This window comes from Aptenodytes patagonicus, chromosome 1, assembly GCF_965638725.1.
Source record: "Aptenodytes patagonicus chromosome 1, bAptPat1.pri.cur, whole genome shotgun sequence".
Taxonomy (NCBI): domain Eukaryota; kingdom Metazoa; phylum Chordata; class Aves; order Sphenisciformes; family Spheniscidae; genus Aptenodytes; species Aptenodytes patagonicus.
The window spans coordinates 138,037,709-138,049,777 of record NC_134949.1 but is presented as its reverse complement, the minus strand read 5'-3'; the positions used below and the strand labels follow the sequence as shown (position 1 = coordinate 138,049,777).

Here is a 12,069-nt window from a genome sequence, read left to right as displayed (position 1 = left end):
GTCCATCACTGCAATAAATTTATTTGCATTGTAATACATTTATTTGTATTGTGTACAAATGTGTACAGTGTGTACAAATACAAGTCCTATATTCTGTAAAACTGGAACTTGTGCTTGCAAAGCAAGAAGCTGGTATTTTTAAGCTGACTTCAATATTCCTAACAGCTGAATACACTTTTTGTTAGGCCAGTTGATGGGTGCCGTAGATGATCAGATATAGTCCCCTACTTGCTCCATGTTTGAAATAACAGAGAATTCCAAGGATTATGACCTTTTCTTCTTATATTTTGTTTTTGAAATACGGGGTGTGATTCCAGGCCCTTTGAAGTAATTGGAAAGTTATCTTTTGACACGAGGAGGTTTCTGGATCAGCCTGCTTCTCCTAGAGCCATGCAAAGAACCTCTCTTTTACTCACCTGCTTGTTCCGGCTACTGTTCAGCTTTGGGGACAAATTTCAGCTCGCTCTTTATATTCTGAATCTCTGTCAAGTTGACAGCAGGACCTGGAAGTTTCTTAGCTCCTGGGAGATGTTTCTTGTCTTTCTCCTCCTCTGTCGAAGCAGGAACACTCTGCACAAAAGGATACCAGTGCCCTTACTGCCTCAATAGCAATTTCTGGAGCATAAGCATAGGTGAGTTATTTGAGAAACAGGAAAGGATGTTTTTATACTAAATGCAATCCCAATGGAAACTGGGGAGGAAGGGCAGGAAGAGATAGGTTATTTTGTTGGTTGTTGTCTAAAATGTCTAAAAACATTCTGAAAAAAAAAATTGAAGTTGCTTAGTGCAAAGGAATGTGGATCTTTTGGTAAATGAGTAAGCATTTACAGTGTCAGACCATTAGCGGAAAATTAACTGAGTGGAGCATTAAAGGCAACTCCCAGGTCCTTCATATTTTAGGCAAAAAAAGCGGAAGAACCATTTTTATCATCTAATTTCTTTCAGAGTCTCATAGCTGCCAGCCAGCTGGGGAGGAAAACCATCATGCACTTCTGCAGCTGTGGAGAAGAGCTATGATAGTAGGTTATGGACCCCAAAAGCTCCATCCAAGCTCAGTTCGAGCTGATGTTTAATTTTTCTCAACCTCAGTTGTAAGACCAGAAGGGGTTTTGTCATTTTATGTTTGAATTAAGGTAGTGGCTGACAGCTATTTTGCCGACACTGTAAAAATTCAGGCTAAATAACAGCACTTACACAATAGCGAGCATCTCAGCTAATTTCCCGATGGACCACAGTATTTCAGCCCTTGGTACTTCCTCGGTTGTACTATTGCTCCTAGGTGAGGTAGAGCACGTATTTTAGACAATTTCTATTCTAGATTGAGCAATGTTTTGAAGGAGTAGTTTTCCAGTAGGGAGTTTAAGGTTCATCTAGCCTGTTCTGTATTTTATAAAGCTGGCATAGAGGGGGAATCATGGAGGTTTTGAGATGAATTAATATTTTACTGCAAATAATTTTACAATTAAATTATTTTTTCTTTTTTGATTACTCGGTGAATGTCCTCTTGGGATGGGCTTTTCCAGTATTTAGATTCATTAGCCACCCTTTTTGGAAAGCTGTATTGGCCTTGAACATTCAATTCTTAATATTTGACTTCATTTTTAAAATTACAAAGTTATCTGTCAAATATTATTGGCCAGTAAAGCCCTGTTTTTTCTATTGACTAATGGACCGCATGCTAAAGAGGAAACAGACTTTTTGCAACATCAAGTGGCAAATAGACAAGGAATTTTAGAAAACTGACATTTTCTTCCTATCTGATCTTTAAGCCATGAGCTTGTATTGTTTCCTTTGAGAGTTTTCTTGCACAGCTAGCTAACCTGAATAATCGGGAAAAACTACCATCCGCCAAACCCCCATAGCAGATACTGTGTTAAAAATACTGTTTCAAGTCATCTACAATACCATTCCTTCTCATAGTACAAACGGTGCAAACTTTGACCACGTTTTGGAGACTTTGCACTCCATAAATTGATGTTAGCTTTCCCTTCTAATCTCAGGTGTGTGCTATTTATGACTGCACCCCCTCCTATATCACCCACTCTGTGTGCAATGCACGGCTGAGATCAGACCTTGGCCTTCAGTTTTATTGAAGGAAGTCTGAAGAGTGACTTAGATATACGACAAGAGTTAACAAATACCTGCATGGAAATGCTCTGACTGAAGAAGAGTTATTTTCTGAAATTCCCGCCCCCCGTTTCTTTTGTATGTTAACATGTCTGCTCCATTGACCTTCAAAAATACGTGTTCCCTTCTGACTCCACCATCCCTTTGAGTAAGACCTGTATTTCCCTCATCTCCTTTGCCAAGGTTTTAAAATATAGTGAAAAATGCTAAGAAATGTTAGCAGAAGTTGTATTTGTCTAAAGCTGGTCTAAAGAATCACAAGCTGTTTTGCAAAACTTAATGAGATGAGAAAGCTGAAAAGGTAAGTCCACTGGTAGCGTTTTTATTCTATTCCTATTATAAGATCTGTTTCTGTCGTCTTTACTCCCATTGCTTTGGTTGCATTTGGCTATAAAACCGGGGCCAAGAACTTTCATTCTGTAATGTCTGTCTTATAGTATTCGCGTAACTGAGAAGCAAAGCAATTTTCAATTACCCAACCAAATCTAATTATCAGCACTAGTCATTTGTTTTATTTCTCAAATACTAGCAGAATCCACCCATGCTATATTAGTTTCTGCTTAACAACATGCATTCTTTCACCAGTTTAATTACTGTGGAGAGAATATGCTTTGATTTCTTTCCAGGGGAGAAAGCCACAATATGTGTTCAAGGTCACTTTGTATGTTTGTTTTTTTTTTAAATCTTCCTAAGAAGAGTTAAGTCAGCCTGGGTTGGATTTCTTCAGGAAAGTTCTCTGTAAACAGAGCACTATTTATATCAAATATGTCGACATTCAGAAAAAAATCTGTCTGATTTAGACAGGAAAGGAAGAATTAGCTCTTACGTAACTAAACCCGACCATTTAAAGTGCCTCTACCAGGTCAGAAGGAGCTGATGATTTGTCCAAAACTGATCTGGCTGCTTCTTGTTTGGGGCTGAATCACCAGCCGTGACACCGCATGCCTGGAGAGAAGTGGCTATCCACCTCCCTCCTGGTCCTCACAGCTCTGCTCTGCGTGAGGGCAAGACTCCCTCCAGCCACGACAGCTTTGCTTCGCCCGCATGGCAGCAAGTCCACCCAGCCGAGTCCTGCCAGAGGCAGCCCGGCTGTATGGGGTCGATTTGAGCCCTTCCTGCCCTTGGCTCTGGGGAGCATCCACAGCTCTGGCCCAGCAGGACCAGTTCTCAGGTGGGGACTATAAGACCAAACTTAGCCAGCTGCCCAGGAAGCCATAAGCACCCATCTTTACTTGAGGTTTTTTCTTGTTTGGAGTATCCCACTACCTTTTCCTCCACCATTGGTTTTTAGTTCTTATTTATTATAGAAGTTCATGGTAAATAAGATGCTTTAATATCATCCAGAAATACGATACCTGTGTTTAATCATAACCTTTGTGATCAGTGTTGGTTAAGGTATAAATTGGACTTCATATTCAAAACTCAGTGTTAAATGCTCCCTGTAAAATACAGGCATGCAAACACAGAATTCAGTTTAAAATTGAGTATTTTCACCCCTATGCAGGTAAATGGGTTCACAATTCCTGTTTTTAATTTGCAAATGTATAGTGTCGACATTCAATTTCTCCTTGTTAATAAATATTCCAAAAAACGTCAGCTTTGAAAACCTGTTCCAATATTGTTAAGCTGTAAAAATAAATCCCACTGCAGGGCAGCAGGTAGCAGCATATTCTTCCAAAGCCTTGCTATAACTTTTTCTGATGGATTCCATCAACTCCCATCTAGATAAATAGTGCTGGTGAAATCCTGGCTCTCTTTCCTGACAGCAGGTATCATCCTGCTGTTGAAGCAGAGCTATGCACCTCTGAAACAGTTTAAATTCCTATAGGTGCCTTGGCATCAAAACCAGAACAATGCATTTGTACTAAACAATGTGGTTAGTAGGTGGCCAGTTATTTCCGTGAATGATCAGTGCATGTTCAGCTGTGATACCTAAGATTGGTACGTAGTGCTATAAGATAGATTAAAAGGCCTTCTTCCTTCAATGGCAGGGATTCTCCTGGAAAAAAAAATCAAAACCCCCCTTTTTCTCTTACCTCTTCCACTTCTTCAGGTGTAAGTTCTTTTCTTTTATGAGGGTGGCCTGCACCAGGTCGAAATGCTCCCATTGGGATGTTAATATTAGCCTGTGAGAAGTAAATTATGATGCATATAATAGTGACTGATAAATAAACATGGAGTTGGTAAACGGCAAAACTTAAAAGGGGTGGGACAAGAGTATAGACATTATCGTGGTTTCTGAGCACTTATGCCTTCAATGTATGCATCATTACACCACTCCCACGGGAAAGGGAAATGCTTTCATCTCCATTTTAAAGATGGAAAGTGAAAAAACAAAGCTACCTAGAAAGCTTTTGAAGTTCTGCATTTTAGTCTAATGCTCCCTGATTTCATTGGACTTTAAACAAATGAATACTAGGCACCAAAGTGTCTTTAGGCATCTGGGTCTGCTTCTATTTGGTCAAGGTCAAGCAGAGAGTGCCAGAATAAGGATTTAAGTGTAAATCACCCAAATCCTACAATAACACCCGAACCACTGGACCGCTCTCCCTCCCCCAGTGACACCAGTTCTCACTTCACTTAATCACAGGTAGTTAGGAAGGAAAGCCTGTCCTGAGCCAACTTAAGCCACGAGTGTTTAAAATGTGATTTTACCGACAAAATTTACCCATGGGTGCTACAAACTGCAAATGTAATGCCTTAGTCCTAGGAATATGCCTCTCGGTTGCAATGAGGATCTGTGGGAAAAGGCAGGAAGGCTTTTTGACCCTCCAGCCCCTGCTGGGTTTTGCCCAGCCACCCCAGCCCGGTCTGCAGCGGGGTCTCACGGGTCGGAGCGGGCTAAGCCGGCTCTAACGCCGGACAGACCGCTAGCCCCCGGCTTTAGCAAACTCCCTCCAGAATGATACCCACACAACTGCATCAATCTGATTTTTTTATCTGTGGCAGAAAGCCAGTAGCCATAACATGATTGGGGCTTATAACAGATACCTTAAAGTAAAGATTTTTGAGAAAAGAGTGGCAGAAAATGTTGCTTAGGAAAGAGCAGCTAAAATGTATCTATTTCCTGATGTGACCCAGCCTGGATTATTTTAAAAGTGAAATGGTGTTATCAACTAAATGGACAATTTATACCTATTCTTATCTCATGATCTCAGAAGAGAAGCTGCTCCTAGGAAATGTCATCAAAATATCATGACTCCCACTGGTAAAACCAGGGGGTGAATCGGTAACGTTATGGAGCGGAAACAGAGAACCTTCCAACAGCGAGCTGGGTTATTGTAGTTTACCATCTGACTGATTTGCATTGAATGAAGATGAATAATCCCATCCTTCTGCTCAAATCATGGTCTTGCAGATCATGCCCCAGGTTGGGCAACCACAGGAAAACAGCCCACTGTTTTTAGTAACAACAACAGTTCTGACAGCTGTAATCACACATTGAGCAAATTAAGAATCCATTTGCTAAGAAATAAGCACCTTTCCCTTTATTCTATTTATCTATTTCCTGTTATTTTATTTATGCAAGGTGATGCTGCCATTTCAGTGGGGCTGGCAAATGTCTGTAGGGCCATGTAGTTTATAGACAACTGGGTATTCACTTCATAATGCTTTTTCACTGAGCATTAGTTTAGATATTGTGAAACCTTCCATCTGCACTTCCTAAGTTCCCAGGAGACGGGGCATTTTCAGCCTTGCAGTACTTAACCCATTATTTCATTCAGGAGTGGAAAAAAACAGCTTTGCTGTTTTTAATTTTAAGCATCTCCTCCGCCAGCCTCTGGTACCTCCAGGCAGCTTCTTTTTTTGGAATATGAAACTTCTTTGCACTTTACAGCTAGCGTGGTCATACAGGTTTGCGGAGTTGAAACATTAAGAGGTATCTCTCCTCTTGGTTCTCATTTTGAACTCGGGCATTCCTTCCCCTTGGAGTCAATCAAAGCAGAAGCCAGCCTCCCACGGGCACCCAGGGCATACCACAGCCTGGTAACTCTGATACCCAGCCCTTGCATTTCCTACTGTGATTGACAGACCATCAGTGACTAAAAATGGTTCAGGACACAAAAATGAACCACTAAGTGCCAGACTGCTAATTAAATTAAATAAATTGCTCTTTGGTCTGCTTCAGCATTTTCACAGTAATCTGTGCCACACTAAAGCAGTTTGAACTATTTTATCTGCAATAAATGCATTCGCGTCAGGGTTTGGACAAGACGTACGCAGACATGAAATACTAACTTGGTAAAACGAGCAGCCTTTAAGACATAGTTTAACACTGTCTGGTTCTGATAACACATACTATAAATTAAAATATTTCTAGGATGAAATGAAAGTATGACAGTTCCTGACCAGAGGTACCAGAGTCCTGAGCTGTAAATCTCCCTCTTAATCCAATGCCTGTCCCCTCCCACGGATGAGCAGCTGTATAATGGGTGAACAGCGGACCAAATTCTGTACACCAGTGTAGCTCTGTAAGGACTGTGTTGTGCTGCGATCAGCACGAGTTTGCAGTTTTGTTTTTAAAATACGTTTCAGGGCTCTTGCCACCTGCCTGCTAGGACGGAGATAGGAGCCTCAGTGATCTCTTCCTCGCCTGCTCCCCATCCAGTGAAATGCTAAACAGGAAATTTTTTGTTCCAAACTCCTGAAATCCTAAATTATAATTGCTTTAGACAGACATTCTAGGTGTGATTATTATTTTTAATCATACTAATTATTAACACTATTGGGTTTGCATCTTCCTTTTTTTTGGAAAGTGCCCACCGCATCTTGAATGTCATTGCAGTTTTCAGAATGAGTAGGTATACGGACTGAGGTACTGGACTAAGGTCTTCCTGAACAGATCAAAGGAAAAATATCTGTAGCATGACATACAACATATCTTGCTGGTTTGACTTGATTAAAGTTGTATTTAGAGATGTGTTTGTGTTCTTCTTTCTGTTTACTAGAGACAGGGCATCCAGATCAGGAACTGTTGGGTCTTGAATTACCAGCAGCCTTGCATGAGTTGAGGACCGTTACGGGTAAGTTCTCCACAGCAGCACACCCATTCCTAGCTGTCCAGGAGGATGACTGAGTAAGCTGGAAAGCCACTTCAGTATAAATATATTCAAGTTAAAAAAAAAAAAAAGGAACTACAGAGAAAGCTGAATGTAATTCATAAAAAAAATAGGAACTCCCTCACCTCCTCAGTTACTTCTGGGGCAAGCCAAGAGTGGTGTTTGTAGGTAGAATAATTGTCAGCCAGAGCTATACACAGCCTTCTACATACTGGGAGGGGGAGACCAGCCTCCAGACTGTTAGGAGGAATTAACAGTACTTTGGTCCTTTGTCACACCAAACTACTCTTGGGAACCAGTTGCTATCTTTAACTCTCCCACATCTGTATTTAGTGGCTGTTGACAAGTGAAGATTTTAGCATTCATCTCATACAGTCGGAAAGAAGACGCTTCTGACACAAGAGTACCACGAAATACTTCAGTTAGTAAAGTGTCATTACATTTCCACCACTGCAGCACGATGTATATTCTCAAGGTGATGTCGGTCCTACTATAATAGCACATAATAGCAAAGGATCATAATATATGAATCACAATGTATAAAAGTAATGTGACGTTTTGAGTCATGGTTCTTAGAGTGCTCAAAGTGTAATAGGCATCAATTCAAGTGCAAGTCTCCCTGCTGGAGCAACCATTGACAGCATGTTTAATAGATTTATTTTAAAGTTTGTGCTGTACTTTTTCTTATGATTCAAATTACCTTTGCAAAAATTAAAGTTTCTTAAAATATTAAATTTGGTGCTTAAACTTAATGCACTTTTTCAATGGATAAACTAGAAGAATTTTTTTACATTTAGAAGTTGGAAAGTCATCATTAAACTAAAAAGGAGTCTATAACTACTTCTTTGCATTAAGGAAAACAGTAAGCCAACTTAATGCCTTGAAAATGTTTGTATGTGCCTATGGAGTTTAAATGTAAAATGTAAACACTTTTGAGCTATAAATTATCTACATTTTTTCATTAATCATACAAATATTTCCATAGTCACGGTAAAAGAGGGATGAAAATTTGAACTGAGTGAAATCAGTGGCAAGCTTCTGCTAATTTCAGCTGAATTAGAGTACAGTAGTTTGCATGCCTGTTCCAGTGGAGTTGATGATGAGAAAGAGAATTAGCATTTTTACAGTGCCTTGCAACTTCAGTAGCTATCTAGCCACTGGGTAATTAATCTTCCTGATAATCCAATCCATTGAGTTAGTATTATCTTGGGGAAACAGAGGGTAGATCAGACTTTAGAAATTCTGGTTTGTGTTTCTTACGTAATTTTAAGGGAATCTGAACTCACGGGAAAATTTGATTGCATGTGCATTTTACAAAATCCAGGAAAATTCTGTAAAATTCTGGAGCTCAGGAGGTATTTGGGCCTTTTGACAAGAATCGATAGCATGAGCTAAATACAGTCTTCATGATGCTACTTCATGTTGATGTTGGGATAATTCTCCAACTGTTTCTTTTACAAGTATGCAACAACCAACTTCATCCTTGTAAGCATCTGCCATTTGAGGAGATATGTGACATACATGAATGTTTTTAATGAAAACATCAACATTTCTCTCATTTTACTTTGGCTTTTAAATAAAATGCTTCTTAAACTAATATTGGAAGTTGTGGGATTTTTTCCTAAAGGAATGCAGCCACGAAAAACTTCACAATACCTATGCTATCTTTTTAGCCTTTATAATTCTTCCAGCATTATATTAACTCTGTGAAAATTCTAATTCACCATGTTTTGCTTAGCTGATCCACCAACAGACATAACCTAACACTGGAAAGACCATGCAAACAAGCCATCAACCAACCTATCTGATCCAGTTTTTTAGCAGCTCAGATCGTAAGATGCTCTTCAGGTCAAACTTTTTCAGTGCTTTCATATCTACCAAGCTTTTCACTTTAAAAGAATAATCCCCAGTTAGCACTTCTGCAGTGTTTTGTATGAACAAAATGCAGTTTGCCAAGCACTGGAGATTGAGATTTATTATTTTATTATATTAGAAACATAAATACTTTCTCTTACCTGAATGGCTTTGACATGTGACGCTGGCTGTTTTGACATTTTTAAGACAGAGGCTTATCCCTGCAAGCAAAATGGGAAAGTGTTACAGGCTCTGACATTCCGATAGCTAGGGGAGATAAGCTAGAACTTAACCCGTGCTGCCTCTTGACAGGCATCCATTTCATCTGCCTAGCTCCGGTTTCCGTCTCAGTTTCAGAGTTGCTTAGTTATTCCTTCTGAATATCAGAAGGAGACAGAACACCTGAGCTTCTCCAATTAATCTTTCATAGCCACAAATGGAGCTATCCCTTTCACATTAAAAACAATAATGAGTAGAGATAAGGAGTCTCTCAAACCTTAATGGCATTGTAAAATGAGTAAGAATTAAGGGAAGCATTTCAATGCATGATTATTTCTGTCACAGTATGTACGTGGGAATTATTAGAACTCTCAGTTTAAACCTTCTTTCAAATAAAGCATAACTTGCTACAAAACATTGATAAATGCAGACATAACCATTTTTCGACTCACAAATCCTTGCAAATCTTTAATGCCTATAGACTGAAAATGATCAAGATGGTCAAACTGTAAAGTTCTGTTTGGCAATTGCTAGGGCACAAAGTAGCCTCTCTTCAAAATTTTAGATCATATAGATGCATTGATTTTCTTTAGCAATAAGATAAAAAAGAACAGAAGTTTCCATATAATTTTATGCAGGCATAGAAATGTGGATTGCTACAGTATTAATACACAATAACAAAGGGAAATACACCAAAGTCAAAAGATTCTGTAAAGGTAAAAAAAAAAAAAAGCAGCAAGAAGGAAATTTTACTATCATCAGATTAATTGAAACATTGTCTCGGCCTTTTATTATTTCACTGAGAATTAAGATTTTAACTGGACTAGACTTTCATCAAAGTCTGGTTATTTAACCTATCTCATTATAATGCAAAATAAGATAGTAATACTAAAAGGTGAGAAATGAGTTCACCAGAGAACTCATTGATCACAAACAAACTACAGCATATTTTGGCTACAATATTTAACCTGAGATGAGAAAGAAAGTATTGAGAAAAGTAATAAATGATGTAGGAGAGAATAGTAGAAATATACTGAGAAATCAAAAGTGGGTCAAAGACTTTGGTGCTCCAAAGAGTGTAACTGTCCCACGGAGGCGGTACCAAAGGAAAGCGTAGATGAGTTGTAGGTTGGCTTCAGCCTGGAATATCAGTCTGACATTGTATCACCGGAGCTGCACGGAAGACTTGCTCTTGCATGTTCTCACATCGGCTTTAAATCTGTGTATAATGCTGAGCAGAACTTAAAGTAAAAATGACCTGCCATTAGAGGTCTCCCTCTGATCGCACTCTCAGCTGTAAAGAGTGCTGTCCAAACCAACACATAGCCTTAAGCCAGAGGACATCATCTTCATAGGTTGCTTCGGGCTTAAGTTGCTTCCATTAAATCAATAAATCAGAAAAAAATCCCGTCGTGCAAAATAAATCCAGCTTGCTTCCAGTGAGTTTTATATCGTGGTTTTACATTTACATTTACAATCTTAAAATCAGAGGTAGTTTTAAATACTTCAGAATTTGCTTTGGGGGATGAAATCTCGGCCACTGAAGTTCATGACAAAATTTGCACAGATTTCAAAAAGCCAAAAGGATTTACTGCACTCTCTCTCTTTCCTTTTTGAAAATCTTTACTACGCATAGAAATAACTGTGCTGTTATCCAGCGGTTGAATTCCAAAGATAAATACAAAACAATTCCCCAGTTTATTGGAAAGATAGGACTCATAACACACAAAAGTTCAATTAATTTTTCTTATCATCTTCTCCTCTTTCTATTCAGAATGAAAAATGGAAACAAAAGCACCGGAAATTAACAGAAAACATTTTAAAACACGGTGGATCTACTTTCTAAACACTGTCACAAAGAAATTCAAGCTAAGATGTACTTCTCCATCTTGCATGCCTGTGCATTGCAAAAAACACCGATACACACTTCTTGGGCCACCTAGAGCTAAACGGGCAAGGATTTACACTGAATCTCGACTTTAAAACAAGCACAGCAATAGTGCTCCTCAGTGAGGTGCTCTGGGTTCACAAGAAGTCTGCGTTCAAAATTATTGCAATCAGACACCGGTTCCTAAAGATGGGTGCATGATACAATTGTGTAGGAGTGCTTTTGGAGGAGGTGATTTTCCTACCAGTTCGTGCTGTCCTCATTACTGCCAGAGAAATCAGGACAACAGCATGCTACTGAGTAAAAATAGACAGTCTTCTCTGGCTCTCTCCCCTTCCCTCCCTTCCCTGAGTTTCCCTCCAGAGCAATACTGACCATCAGCCACAGGAAAATAATCCTTACATTACAGAGGCATCGATTACTGAAGTGATTAGTTCATTTTTATAAATTCCTTTGTTCTTTAGCCATGCGTCTCGGAGAGAGAGTCAAGAATGCTGCACTGATTGTATTAAGTTATTTCTGGCATTCCAATCAGCTCTGCAAACTTGAAAAAATCACTCTTCACCCTCATTTCCACCACAGGATTTCACATGTAGGCACCCAGCGAAAGCAGACGCATGCAGCCTGTATTCCCCAGTGTCTCTTTGGCCTCCCTACACCTTACCTTTTACCTTTTATGGGCTGCATGCTGAGCCAAACTTAGAAAGCAATGGCAACATTAGTTCAGTTTGGAGCTGTTTTATGCCAGACTTCCCCTGCAAATTCCCTTGTTTCGCAGTGAAAGCACTTGTGAACAGGACTACTTGTGAAATACAGTGAAGTAAATCAGTGTTTTGAAAAGAACCTTTGTAAAACAAAGGACCTATCTTCTGTCCCTCTGCTAAAAATAATTTCTGACAGGGCTGCAGCAAGATAATAAGC

At 39.4% G+C, this 12,069-nt stretch overlaps 1 protein-coding gene across 12 annotated transcripts in view; it reads right to left on the bottom strand.

The window, feature by feature from the left end:
- Nucleotides 1-12,069, bottom strand: part of SMPX (small muscle protein X-linked) — a 44,584-nt gene that overhangs the window by 31,535 nt on the left and 980 nt on the right. For 7 of the 12 annotated variants that reach the window (XR_012996863.1, XR_012996860.1, XM_076356397.1 and 4 more), the window contains exons 2-4: nt 9,203-9,262; nt 4,164-4,253; nt 417-570 (exon numbers count right to left, since the gene is read on the bottom strand). Coding sequence is in view for 10 of the 12 variants with exons in the window: in XM_076356397.1 (XP_076212512.1) it covers nt 430-570; nt 4,164-4,253; nt 9,203-9,241 (270 nt within the window). In the remaining 2 variants the exon portion in view is untranslated. Of the gene's footprint in view, nt 571-4,163; nt 4,254-9,202; nt 9,263-12,069 lie in introns of all 12 variants that reach the window. The other 5 variants (XM_076356415.1, XM_076356407.1, XM_076356325.1 and 2 more) reach the window with 3 other exon arrangements.